At 61.6% G+C, this 13267-nt stretch overlaps 1 protein-coding gene across 5 annotated transcripts in view; it reads left to right on the plus strand.

The window, feature by feature from the left end:
* Positions 1 to 13267, plus strand: part of RXRA (retinoid X receptor alpha) — a 251977-nt gene that overhangs the window by 200576 nt on the left and 38134 nt on the right. For all 5 annotated transcript variants that reach the window (XM_050760113.1, XM_050760116.1, XM_050760117.1 and 2 more), the window contains one exon: positions 6808 to 7058. In XM_050760113.1, the coding sequence (XP_050616070.1) occupies positions 6808 to 7058 (251 nt within the window). The remainder of the gene's footprint in view (positions 1 to 6807; positions 7059 to 13267) is intronic.

Below are 13267 nucleotides of genomic sequence, written 5' to 3' on the forward strand. Positions count from 1 at the left end.
TGGGGGCCTCTTGGGCTGGGAGGGCAGAGGGGTGGGAGGCAATGTCAGGGGGCCCCATGGAGCTCAGGGAGGGAGAGGCCAGTGTTTGGCTCCTCCTGGGTGAGGGGATAGGGAGTCAAGATGCTGCTTTCTCCACGTTTGTGCAGGGGTGGGTGATCATAAAGATGGGTTTGGTATTCAGAGTCCTTGAAGGTCTCTTGGTCACGTGGAACCTGGGGGACCAAACTTACAGAGGCAGAGGCGGGACGGGAATCCAGAGCCTGACCGACCTGGCCTGGCTGGGCTCGGTCCTGAGGCCGGGACACTGTGGGCTCTCAGGGAAGTGTCTGTCCCCTCTCGGTCCTGGCAGGAGCCTGTCCGTGCTGGCTCTGCAATCCTGGTCACTCTCAGCTCCCACGTGTCCATGGGGCTGGCAGGACTGTGGCATTGTGTCTGGGGCAGACCCAGATCTCTGTCCCTCCCTTGGCGGAGTCCCGCCTGGCCTCACCGTGGCTTCCTGTGTCCACTGCTGCTTCCTTCTCACCCCTTCCCTCCTGGCCCACTGGCCAGCCCGGGGGAGCCGATCATGGAAGGGCCTGTCTCACTGGGCCCTTGGGGCATCCCTGTGTGTGTCACGGAAGGTTGGGTAGGGCAGGGCTAGGGAGTAGGCCGGCCAGGGGTCTGTGTGGGGGCCTGCAGGGCACCCGGGAGCCGGCAGTCCTTAGGGCCACTTCCTGGGGGTCTTGTGAGCAGGTGCGGGCTACAGTGAAGGAGATGGACGCCTTGGTGTGTCAGTCCCCATCCTCCTCTCTCCTTCAGAGTCTGGGTGGTTCTGGGGCACCCCGGCTCAGAGCAGGGGCCTGCGTGTCCAGCTTCCTGCAGGTGGATGACTTCATAGGCCTGGCCGAGGGAGGGGCTGGACCTCCCCATGGGGGCCCTTGACATTGGCTTCGAGGAGCTCCCCCATCAGACGCTCCTGTGGAGGCAGGCCTGGGTCTCTCCTGACTTCAGGAGGGCCAATCTGGCCTGTCCTCACATGGGGCTGAGATTTGGGGCCGGGGTGTTGGTTGGGGAAAGGGCAGGGTAACCTCAGAAGAGCTGAAATTCCAGCCTGGGCCACCTGAGCTGTAAGCTGACACCTGGCCTGGAGGCCACGAGTGGGCCATGCTCCTGGGGCTGGAGGTGATAGGCCTGAGTGTTTGCCTGCCTCTGCGGGGTGGCGGGAAACAGATGCACAGCAGATGTGGAGAGCCCATCCTGCCAAGGGCCCATAGGGCCCATCTTCAACAGCCTCTGCTGTTGGCATGCCCATTTTACGGAAGGGGAAACTGAGGCTCATCTAGGTTAAGGGGTTGCCTAGGGTCTGTCCATCAGGGAGCAGTGGGTCCTGTGGGCCCAAGGGTAAGCAGAAACCCGTTCTCACCATGGCCGGCACCTCCTATGTTGGGCACGGCTGCCCGCCCCACCCTGGTTCCTCAGGGCCCCTCACCCTCTGGGGCTTGTGGACACTTCCTTCCTCTTCCTCCTACGCTAACCACCTTCAGCTTCCCCTAAACCTTGACGCGCCGTGGTCCCTGCCACGTCCTCATCCCAGTGCCCGCTAGCGCTGCCCTTCTCCCTCCCCTGGGTGGCCGGGGGAAGCAGTACTTCCGGAGGTGGGGGCTGGAGGAGGGCGATCCAGGAAGCTCTGAGGGCTCGCTAGCTGCTTGCCACGGGGTTTCAGTTCCAGGGGCGTCCCCAGGCAGGTGGCACAGGGTTGCACGGACGTTGCAGAGACCGGGAGCGGGCAGGCTGAGGACCGGCTGTCATCTGGGTGCTGGTTTTCCCAGTAGGTTTCCTCAACTGCAGGCCGAGCTCCTCCCCTGTCCCGGGCACCCTGCCCTTTCTCTGCACCGTCCTGGATGCCCCACCAGGGAGCCCACAGGACCCCACCACATGCTCCCCCATTTGGAACACCGTCCTTCCCTCCGCTGGGCTTCCTGGGGCCCCGAATTGGATGGTCCGCGTGTCCTCTGTTGTCCAGGTGGCCTGATCCCTTGGTCCCAGCCTGTGGCCTGCTCAGACCCTGCCACGATTGGCCCTGCAGATTCCAAAGGGATGTGGAGACTTGAGTTCCCCTCTCCCAGAGCCGGAGGTTCCCTGGCTGCCCAGGAGGGGGCTGGAGTCCTGAGGGCTCGCCCCCGCCCCAACCACAGTCGGGCTGGCATTTCCTGCCACCTCCTCTGCCTCCCCCGCCTGCCAGGCAGAGGCCGGAAGGGAGTTGGTGGGGGTTCCCCAGGCTTCCTGCTCTGGGGTCCAGGCAGCAGAAGCATCCTGGCGCTGGTGAGCGTTCTGGAGGGAACTGTGCAGCTTAGGAATTTTGGTCAACAGGGACGTCCCTTCCCACTTCCAGCAGACCCTCTGGGATGTGAGTGTCCTTGGGGTCCTGAGTGGTGCCTGCATACACCTGTGGTGGGAATTCTCCAATTCGGGGAGCAGCCTGTGCCATTACTAGGCAGCAGTCAAGACAAAGAACATTCCTTAGTTCAAGTTACTTAACCTGCCGCTTAGCCCCCGATACTCAAGATCTGCCATGTGAGGGCCCAGGGAGCTGCTCTGTGCCTGCCCTGGGTGCTGGGCATTCCAGGGCATTCGTCTCTGGTACATGGCTTTTGTTCCCGGCTCCAGGTATCTGCACTTTAGAGTCAGTTTTGTGCCAAGGGGTCGATCGCTCCACCACTTCCTCTGTGCAGGATAAAAATCTAGTAGCTGTGTGAGGCGCCTTGGCCCATGTAGGGCTGCTGGGCACTGCCCCTGCCAGGATCAAGGCCTGCTTTCTTCTCTTCCATTTAGCCCTGGAGGTCCCTGTGGGCTTCCTGAGTCCTCCTTGCTTGGAGTTCGGAGTCACACTGCCTGTGGTCCTTAAGGGGGCACGGTGGGTGGGAGGGGTGTGAGGCTGTGCGATTGTGGGGCCCTGTGCGGCTCAGGTTCTGTGGTTCCCGGATCCCGCCATTCAGTTTTGCGACTCAGGCCCCTCTGCCACTCCCTTGAGCGGGGAGGGTTGTGTGTCTGCTGGCTCCCAGGTTGGGTCTGGGTGTCTGATGCTGTCCCTGTGTTGTGGGGGTACGCCTGGAGGGTCATGGAAGCCAGTGGAGACCAGCTGGTGACAAGCACCCCTGCAAGTCCAAAGTAGGATTTTTTTTTTTTTTTTTTTTTGAGATGGAATTTTGCTTTCGTTGCCCAGGCTGGAGTGTGATGGTGTGATCTTGGCTCACCGCAACCTCCGCTTCCCAAGTTCAAGCTGTTCTCCTGCCTCAGCCTCCCAAGTAGTTGGGATTACAAGCATGCGCCACCATGCCTGGCTAATTTTTGTATTTTTAGTAGAGACGGGATTTTGCCATGTTGGCCAGGCTGGTCTCGGACTCCTGACCTCTGGTGATCCACCCGCCTCAGCCTCCCAAAGTGGTGGGATTACAGGTGTGAGCCATCACGCCGGCCCCAAAGTAGGATGTTTTAAGAATAACGCCCGTGGGAGCCACCACTTATCAGGGGTGGGGACGGATAGATGGCCTGGAAGAGACAGAGCCCGCACGTACATGCACAGGGCGCTTCACTGCGAGTAGAGGATGTCGAGGCATTTTTTGCCTCTTCTTTTTTAATATTCTCTTCCTCTCCAAAAAGCATCTCTTTCCAGAGGATTCCAGAAAACACACCCAGCCTATTGTCACCCAGGCTCTGGGAAGGTGTCTGCTGTGGACAGAGTCTGTGTAAACAGGAAGGGCTGGGAACGGGGCCCAGGGGCAGCTGGCTTAAATAATTCAGCTCCTGAGGTGGCCTGGAAGGCTGTCCCAGAAACCCTCCAGTCCCCTCCTCCAATTCAGAGTCCCCCTGACTCCCCAGTCTTCCCAGATTACATCTGGAGCAGGGGGTGGGGTGGAGAAGCTGGAAGAATCCAGGAGTGACTTCTCCCATGGCCTTAAAATTCCTGTCTTCTTCCCAGAGACCAGGAAGAAAGGTGGGCGGCGTCCCCAGGGGTGCCTGGGGCCTCAGGTCGGGCCACTCCAAGGCCCGGCTTCTGAATGCAGTGCTGAAGTTTGGGCTCCCTGCATGGCCTGGCCTCCTCCAAGATGCTCCCAGGGTTGCCCGGTGGAGATGCCTGCAAAGCTGATTTGTGCACAGTCGTGCTTTCTTGTCCCTTCTGCCTTGAAGTCAGCATAGTGCTTCCCTGGGTTGACCTGGATAAGGAGGGCCCAGACTGGGTCCAGGCTCAGCCTGTGTGGACTTGGGACCGAGCAGAACTCACTGCTGAGTAGGTGTGCCTGTCTGCATTTCACAGATGAGGAAACTGAGGCTTGGTAAAGGAAGAAGCTGACTCAAGTTTCCTCTGGCAGGGGTCAGCTGAAGGTGGGTGAGGCAGGGCTGCGATGAGGCAGCCGTATGGCATTCCCAGGGTCCCTGCAGTGCCCTGGTGGGCATGGTAGTGGTTGCCTGGCCTAGAGGCAGCTGCAGGTTTCTGGGAGTGTGCCTTTGGGGCAGTTCTCATCTCACACCTTCTCCATGCCTCACTTTCCCTGTCTGTCACAGGCCGGTGGTGGTAGCTTCTCTGAGAGTTGCGGGAATCAGTAACATCAGGTTATGCAGATATTTCATAGACTTATGTGAGCAAACTGATTTTGTGTTTGTCTGTCTTGGAAACACTCTTTTGCCTGCCTTCTCTTGTCAGTCCCTAGCTGTTCTCTCTCTGGCTTTCTGCACCTGAGGATTCTGGATGTGGAGACTTCTGGGCTGCACGTGTTTGACATCTACATGTGGGTCTTGCCTGTTCTCCTCCCGGGAGTTTAATGACTAATAAGGCTGGTTTGCAGTACCCGTCTTTGCCAGTAGGTGCCACCAACATCTGGTTCTGGAATGCCTTAAGTCTGCATTTTTAGTTCAATGAAATGGCTTATTCCCAATATTGTGAATGATAAAGGTTTCCAGTGGGTCAGGCAAGGCTCATTTGCTGGTGGGGTCTGTCCCCGAGTGCAATGGGGCACTAGTGACAGCCAGGCCCATGCAGTGCTGACTGAATCAGGGCAATGCTGGCTGAATCTGGCATCCAGGCCTCCTTTTTGCACTTTCCTTCCTGGAAGGGAAGCGAGAGGGGGTGTGTGGGGCAGGCCTGAGGCTACTGGATAGGAATGGGCAAATGCTCCTGAGCAGGGGTGGGCACAGGGTGGCAGAGCCTCTGTGTTCCTGCTGCCTCTGAGCTGGCCTTGGACAGCTGCTGGGGGCAGCAGAGCTGTGTGCGATAGGAAGAGTGCCGGCTTTGGATGGGGTCAGGACTGACCCCAGTCCCGATGCTGCCGGGTGGTGGTGGCATCCTAAAACTCATGCCATGTCCCCCCAGGACGCAGGGTGCACAGGAGGCAGATGCCCGTGAGAGGCCTGGCCCAGGGCTTCCTCTCGCTCTAGCCTGGCACCCAGCGAGTGGGCCAGTGCACTGGACACGGCTGCTCTGAGGCTCGGGGAGGTGAAGTCTTCCCGGGGCCGTGGAGGGGTGCAGCCAGGGGTGTCCCCTGACCTGCAGCATTTGGGCTCAGTCATAGCCACTCTGTGTGTTCATGGTCCTGCTCGACTCCTCAGAAGTGCCTGTGATTGCCGCAGGTCAAGGCACGGAGGGCCCGAGAGGCCATTCTGCAGATGGGAAGGCTGAGGCCCAGAGAGGGAGAGTGACTTGCCCCATGTGCCCAGCCGGTTGGAGGCAGGGTGGGGGCAGGCAAGCAGTGCCTCCAGCTCCCGGCACGTGCTGCTGTCTGTGCTGCCTTGGTTGGGCTCTGACATTTCCCAGTGGTCTGCTCAGGCCCATGGGCAGTGGATTCGCCACCTAGGAGCCTCCTTTCCGCTGTGCCAGCCTCCGGGGTGCGGGGGGGGGGCACCTCCTGAAGCACGCTCGGGGCTTTGAAATCCGAGATGAAAGGCGGGAGTGTGGGAGGTCTCAGCCTCTCCTGTGGCCTCTGTGGGCTGCCCTCTTGCTCCTGGCACACACCCAGGCCTGGCGCAAAGCCACCCAGCAGCGTCCAGCCCACCACCCACACGGGAGGTGCCCCATTCCTCCCCTCTGGTCCCCTCAAACAGACCTCAGAGCGTGGAGCCAGGGGTCTGAGCGTCCGCTGCCCGGGCTAACACTGCTGTGGCACCTGAGCAGGCCCAGGCAGCGTGGCCTGCTGGTTAGGGCGACAGACATGGCAGTGGGTCTGTAGGCGCTGCCAGTCCTGGCTTGGCCACAGGCAGCTCTGAGTACTCGGGGCCTGGCTTCCCGCATCTGTAAAATGGGAGAATCACAGTGCTCACTGTGGACCTCCCAGATCCACGAATTCACCCACACTCAGCACTGACCAGGTCCTGGTACACGGCAGGTTCTCGGAGCCACCAGCCTTTATGCCTTTCGTGATTATTCCCAGACCTTCACCTTGGGTCCCTGTGGAGATGGGCAGAGGGACTGACTGACTAGTCCCGCCCACCAGCCCCTCCTCCCTCCGCTTTCCCAGGTGGAGGGGCCTGCAGTGCTGAGGGTTGGAGTGACCCAGGCAGGCATCCTGGGGCTCACTCACAGCGGGTTCTTCCTGCGTCTGCCGCAGGCCCAGCCTAAAGCCAGGGTCAGGCGCAGAACAGTGCCTTGGAGGGGAGCTCCGGGCATGCCTGGCCCCTAGTGAGTGTGAGTTTGCGTCAGTGAGCTGTCGAGACCAACGGGGTCGCCTGAGGGTGCCGGGGTCTTCCCGTGGGTGCGTCTGTAGCTGGGGAGGCAGTGCCTGGTGAGGCCTGGCATTATCTGCGCTGACCCGTCTCCTGCGGCTTCTTGTCTTGCAGATTTCTCCACCCAGGTGAATTCCTCCCTCACCTCCCCGACGGGGCGAGGCTCCATGGCTGCGCCCTCGCTGCACCCGTCCCTGGGGCCTGGCATCGGCTCCCCGGGGCAGCTGCACTCTCCCATCAGCACCCTGAGCTCCCCCATCAACGGCATGGGCCCGCCCTTCTCCGTCATCAGCTCCCCCATGGGCCCCCACTCCATGTCGGTGCCCACCACACCCACTCTGGGCTTCAGCACTGGCAGCCCCCAGGTGAGTGCGGGGCTGGGGCAAGGGGAGGGGGTGGGGCCAGGGGTGGGGCTGTGGCTTCAACTGCAGGGCAGCCGCCTCATCTTGAGGCCTCTGGGAGGTAGGTGCTGTGGTCGCCCGACTTGACGCAGAGTATACAGAGCCTCGGGGAGCAGCGTGCCGTGGGGGTTTGAGCCCAGGTCGGGCTGACTGCTGAGCCTGGGCCTTTGGATCATCAGCCGACGTGCCTTGCAGCTGGTTCTCTGCACACGTGGCCCCCTCCCATGCTGGAGGACGCAGGACTCCTTGTTCCCATGACTGGGGGGCTCAGCAGAGAGAGGCTGTGGCCTCTCTCAGGCCTAAGCCTGCTTCCCCAGAAGCCTGTGGCCACACAGCCCAGGTCCTCCCCTGAAGTCTCTGCTCACACCCCGGCCAAAGGGCCCCCAGGGAAGGCGTGTTCGGGCTCAGAGCAGCTGCACCCCGCTCAGGGACGCTGGCCCTGGGACCTGCAGTGGCCGAGTGTGGCAGCGGTGCTCTGTGGTCTTGGCTCCCGCATGGCTCTGTGGGCGCCTGACCGTCTGTGGGGTGTGGGGACCTTTTCCACAACTGAAGTTTGCTCAGTCGCTTCTCCAGCTCAGCCTGGCCCTTTGGGCTGTTTCTGGATCAGGAAGGGCTGGTGCCTGGCAGAGCCTGGCACAGTCCGGGTCTTGTCATGGGGAACTTGGAGACCTGGTCCGTGCTTCCCTTCTTCCTTCTTACCCCGAGTGTCTCTCGTGGAGTTGTGCCCAACCCTGGGGTGTCCCGTCTGTGAGGGTGGAGGGCGAGGCTGGGCCTCCTCCCCTGGCTCCCGGTGGTTGCTTGTGGATTTCCACCTGGCCGGCCGGAACCTCCCAGACTCCCACTCGGCCCTCCCTCTCCAGGGGCTCCCCAGGTGAGCAGGGGTGCTCCTTCCGCTCTGAATTTCTGTGTTTGGGTTTCACCCTTTGTCCCTAGTAGCTGAAGGTTCCATGGCAGAGTTTTGGTGCCATCTCAGGACAGCCCACCAGGGTGGGACTCGCCTAGCAGCTCCTTTGCCCACATACAGCTGACAGTGCCACATGTGTCCTGTGGACTCCCAAGCCCCCTGCTGCCCTGCCTCTGTTTACCTAGGGCAGGCACTAGGCCCAAGGGATTGCACGTGAGGGGGCCAGGAGGCAGCAGATGGTCACCTAGCCCCAAGCCCCCATGCCACCTCCCAGGTAGCCCAGGACCGTTCCTGGCCTAGGACTGGGCTGTGTTTGGGGTCTGGAGCCGGCCTACTGCCCATCTACCTGGGCCTGTTTAGAGCCAGCCTTGACCTCTTGAGCTCCTTTTCCCTGGAGAATCTTGCTGGCTTTCTGGGCCAACCCCATCAAAGCCCCTCTGCTCTGGGGGATGTGTGCAGAAGAACTGGGGCCTCTGTCCGTGTCCCTCTCATATCACCGGCCTTCCGAAAGCAGGCAGCAGGCCCAAGGTGCTGGCACGAGGGAGGCCTGGTCGTGTTATTTTTAGCACACCAGCCCTGCCCCTGCTCTTGCCGGCGGCACGGTGCCCTGTGGCGAGAGGGTGATGAAGACTTGGCTTCCGCCTGTCCCTTGGCTCACTGGCCAGCACCTGCTGGGTCCCAGGGACCCAGGATGCCCCTTGCTAGGTCCTCCCAGGTCTGCCGCCTGCCCTGGACCCCAAGGGGTCTGTTGCACAGTAGGTTACCCCTGCGGGTGGCAGTGGTGCTCCCAGAATTCTCAGGGGTGCCTGGTGTCCTCGGCACTGTTGAGCCCTTCTCGGGGAGGGGACGGCAGCACTAGGTGAGGAAGCTTTTCAGCGCTGCTTCTGGGCCGTTCTCTGTTGTTTCCTGTGCAGCCAGCTCCTGGCACAAAGTAGGGGCTTGTTGAAGCCAAGTTGCTTGGGAGTGAGTGATGCAGGTCCCCTTGACACTGGCGAGGGCCCCCGGGGTAGGTGTGGGTGAGGAGCAGACGCGGGTTGCCCCAGACGTTCCCTGCCCGGCCGCCGTTGGCGTCGGTCTGCCGTTGGGCTGTGTGTGGGTCTCACCCGCAGTTAGTTTGCCGTGGTCCGAGGCCCATGCTTGACTTGGCCCTGGTTCCCCAGACCCCATAGCTCCTTCCCTGGGGGTTGAGTCCAGCTTCGAGGGCTCAGCAGTTTGTCTTGGAACCCTGGGGTTCCTCACATTCATGGGAGTGTGAGGAAGGTTTCAGGAGGGATGTGCCCCCACTCCTAGCCCCAAAACCACAACCGCAAAGTCAGAGTCGCTGGAGTCAGAGAGATTCTCTGACTTCTGCTGCTGTTGGGGAGGACCAGGCATCGTGCCAAGCACTGCCTCCTGCCTGCTCAAATCCATGGCAGGCAGGGCCTTCCACGTGGCCGGGTCCAGGCCACTTGACCCCTCCTGGCGGGGAAATAGGAGTCTGGGGGCGCTTGGGTAGAGCAGGCCAGACTGCAGCTGCCTGGCCCCTGAGCTGTCCCAAGTCTCTTCCCTGGTCTGCAGGCTCTACCAGAGCAGGCCTGGGGGACATTCCCCACAGTGTCCCAGAGCCTGCCTGGCTGCAGCCGGCGCACGTGGGCACGTCGCAGGTATTGGCGGAGTGAGTCGGCGCCAGCTTCCACACAGAGCACTTCTGAGTGCCCAGCCTGGAGCTGGACTTGGTGTCAAGGCCTCTGAGCTCCAGCAAAGCCTCCTGGCAGCAACGCCTGCCGGGGGCCTGTGGGGCTGTGATGGTGCACAGGGAGGGTGGACGCTGAGCGGGCTTCATGGGGTCGGAAGCAGGGCAGCACCGGCGCCCACCCACCAGGGACTGAGGTCAGAGGGGAGTGTGCGGAGGAGCTGGTTTGCTCCTGCCTTGTTGGACAGATGAGGCCCAGCAAGGCCCATGGGCCTGCTCCTGGCGCAGAGTGGGCCTTCCCCAAGTCCGGGCTGGTGGAGAGACCCTGCAGGAGCTCAGGAAGGAAGGGTGTGGTGGGTGTGAGGAGAGAGCCAAGAGACGGGCAGGAGACCTGGGTGGGGCATTGAGGCGGCGGGAACTGAAATAAGTGCCAAGGATCTGAAAGGGGAAATGGGATGGCCCCCACCCTGGCCATGCATGGAGTCCTGAGGCTCCAACAAAGCAACAATGATGGCCTGGCTCTCTGGGGAGCTGGAGCAGGGAGTGTGGGAGGAGACCCTGGATAGCTGGGGGGCTGTGGAGACCACTGGGGGAGGGACAGACCAAAGCAGACCCCGGGGGTGGCCCTCTGCTGCGCTCCGGGGGCTGTAAGCCAACCTGAGGCCCAGCAGCCTAGGGCTGGGAGGGTGGAAGAATGCGTGCCTGGCCTCCCCGTCCTGGCACAGCCTTGCTTCTGCAGCCTGGACCATCTTCCAGGTGAGCCCAGAGAGGCAAGGTGGGTGGCCTCAGGGCCTGCAGCCAGGATGGGCACCTCAGCCCGGGCTCCGCTCTTCTCAGACATGAGGGGGCTCACTGGGCGCTGGGCTCACTGGGCTAGCCAGAGCCTCTGATCTCCCTGAGGTCTAGGGGAGCCAGGGATGCACCCTGAGTTCAGCACGGGACCTGGCTTGGCCGTGACGCTGAGAGGGAGGGTGACCATCTGCCATTCTGTCCTGCCTGGAGTCCCTTTCCTGGCCAGGGCTGCTCTGGCGCTCCCTCAGTTTACCCAGGGCAGGTGCTAGGCGCAAGGGACTGAAGATGGGGGCTGGGAGGCAGCACGTGGATCCCTACGCACCCTAGGTGTTTTGGGGCAGCCTAGAAGAGGAAGTGTGTGAGTTTCTTTGCTTTGTGCTTCTGAGCAACCTGGACCTGCAGTCATGGCCTGTACTCCCTCAGCGTCTGGCCCAAGGACCCCCTGCTCACATGCCTCGGTGCCTCCCCAGTGCTAGCGCACACAGCGAGGGTGCCCAGTGCTTCCTGCTTGTGGATGCCTTTGCTGCCCCTGCTCTGACCTGATCCCGCCCTGGCTCTACCTACTTCTTTCCTTTTTTCCAACAAGCCCTTTGCTTCCCCACCTCTGAACACTGGCTTGGTGGTCCTTCTGCCTGGGACACCCCTTTCTTCCTCCCAGTCCCTGGCCTGTCTCCTCCAGGAGGCTGGAGTCCTCACTGTAGCCGCCGGCCTCCCTGTAAGACAGCGAGTTGTCTGCCAGCTCTGCTCTGAGCCCTGCCGCAGGGAGCGACTCAGTTACCTGCACATTGGCTCTGAGAGGCACTGGCCGGGTGCGGTGGCTCACGCCTGTAATCCCAGCACTTCGAGAGGCTGAGGTGGGAGGATTGCTTGAGCCTAGGAGTTGGAGACAAGCCTGGGCAACATAGTTGAGACCCCGCCACTATAAAAAAAAAAAAAAAAAAAAAAAAAAAAAAAGCTGAGTGCAGTGGCATGCACTTGTAATCCCAGCTACTCAGGAGGCTGAAGCAGGAGGATCGATTGGGCCCAGCAATTCGAGGCTGCAGTGGCTATGATCGTACCACTGTACTCCAGTGTGGGCGACAGAGTGAGACCCTGTTTTGAAAAAAAAAAAAAAAAAGAAAAGAAGTAGGCACTAACATTGTTCCAGTTTTGCAGATGAGGAAACTCAGGCTTACAGTAATTAAATAATTTTCCCAGTGTGCCATGAGAACGGAGGAGGCAGGCAGAATCCGGAGCCAGGGATCCACCTCTGGGGCCTCCAGTGCCTCCAAGCGAGACAGCGACTAGACCAGCGAGCCCTGGAGAGCCGGGCAGGGCCTTGTCCGCTGGTGCCTCCCGGAGCCCAGCACGGGGCAGGGCCAGCTGGGCACTTAGTTTGGGCGAGCTCTGTCCTTCCAGGGGCTTCACTTTCGCCTTCTGCAGAGTGGGGGACCCTGTGTGACCTTGGCCAGCCCCTGACATCCCTGAGCCACAGCCTCTGCATCTGGGGCCCCCAGGGTCTTCCATGCAGGGAGTGGCAAGTGTGGGTGCAAAGCCCAGGCACCATGCCCCTCAGCAAACATCTGGAGCCTTCTCTTGCCCCTTCAGTTCCCTCCCTTCTCTGAGAAGCGCACCTGGTGCCTGTGGACGTGAACGCTGGGCTTTTGGCGAGTCACACGGTGGCCACCCGGTTCTCCGGTGACTGGAGCCCCCACTGTGGCACCCCCACTGTGCTGAGTTGTCACGGGGGACCTCCTGGCCTCTTGCAGCTCACCTGAGGCCCGCGGGGACCAAGCATCCTCGCAAAACCTCACAGCCCACCTGGGCAGACCGAGGAAGAACTTAGAATCCGGAACAAACTGGGGCTGGAAGACTCATTCCAGGCACTGAGGCCCGTGTGAAAGGAGGCTTTGGGGTGGTTTTTGCTTTGCTTGCATTGAGCCTCAAACTCTTCCTGTCCCGTGAGAAGGGGGGATGGGATTTTGGAGGCCTGAGGAAGGAAGGAGGGGAGCTTCCTGCGCACAAGCGGTGGCAGGGGTTTGCAGAAGTGGAGGCTGGGGGCTGCCTGGCCAAGCGCTCAGTGCTGTGCGCAGCCGGGCTGGCTGGCAGGATGCAGCGGGAAGCGCCTGTGGGTCCTCTGCACTGACTGCAGAGCTGGGTGGAGGCAGCGGAACCAAAACTGCTGTGTCACTGCACGCTGCAGCTGTTACCAGGGTGACCGGGTGAGTTTCCCACGCTTGCCCGGGCGGCAGCGTGCGGGCTGGCGGGTGGGGCGCAGGGGTGTGCGGAGAGGCCAGTGGTGTCGTGCCACTCGATGCCCGGGGGTGTCCACTCCCCTCTCCTATGTCACGTGACCAGGACCCCTGCCCTGCGGTGTGGTGGGGTACATGTGTGGTTCTTGGAGGGTCCCCAGCCCTCCTCCGTCCTGGGGACTGGGCCTCGGCGTCCTCATCTGTGGGTTGGGACCCCCCAGAGTGCCTGCCTCATGGAGTGTCCGGGGGCACCCAGCAGGGCTGGGCACTGCCAGGGGCTCAGTAATGAGAGGCAGCTCTCATTTAGGTGGGCAGTGGATGGGGGGTGCAAGCAGGGACCGCCCATGTGTTGGGGGGTTGCTGAGGGGTCCTTTGCCACAGAGGCCTGGGGTCTGCTGTGGGCGAGTCCTGAGGTTGCTGCAGCCTCTGCTGGCCTCGCTCAGCACGCACAGTGACCCCCTGCTCCGGAGCAGCGTGGCGGGTGGGGGGCACGACCCTCTGTAGCCTCCGTGTCTGTGTGTGAAGTGGGGGGTACGGCTGCGCCATCCTTGCTGCAGGGCTCTGGGGGACGTAC

This window comes from Macaca thibetana, chromosome 15 (genome assembly GCF_024542745.1).
Source record: "Macaca thibetana thibetana isolate TM-01 chromosome 15, ASM2454274v1, whole genome shotgun sequence".
In the NCBI taxonomy this organism is placed as follows: Eukaryota; Metazoa; Chordata; class Mammalia; order Primates; family Cercopithecidae; genus Macaca; species Macaca thibetana.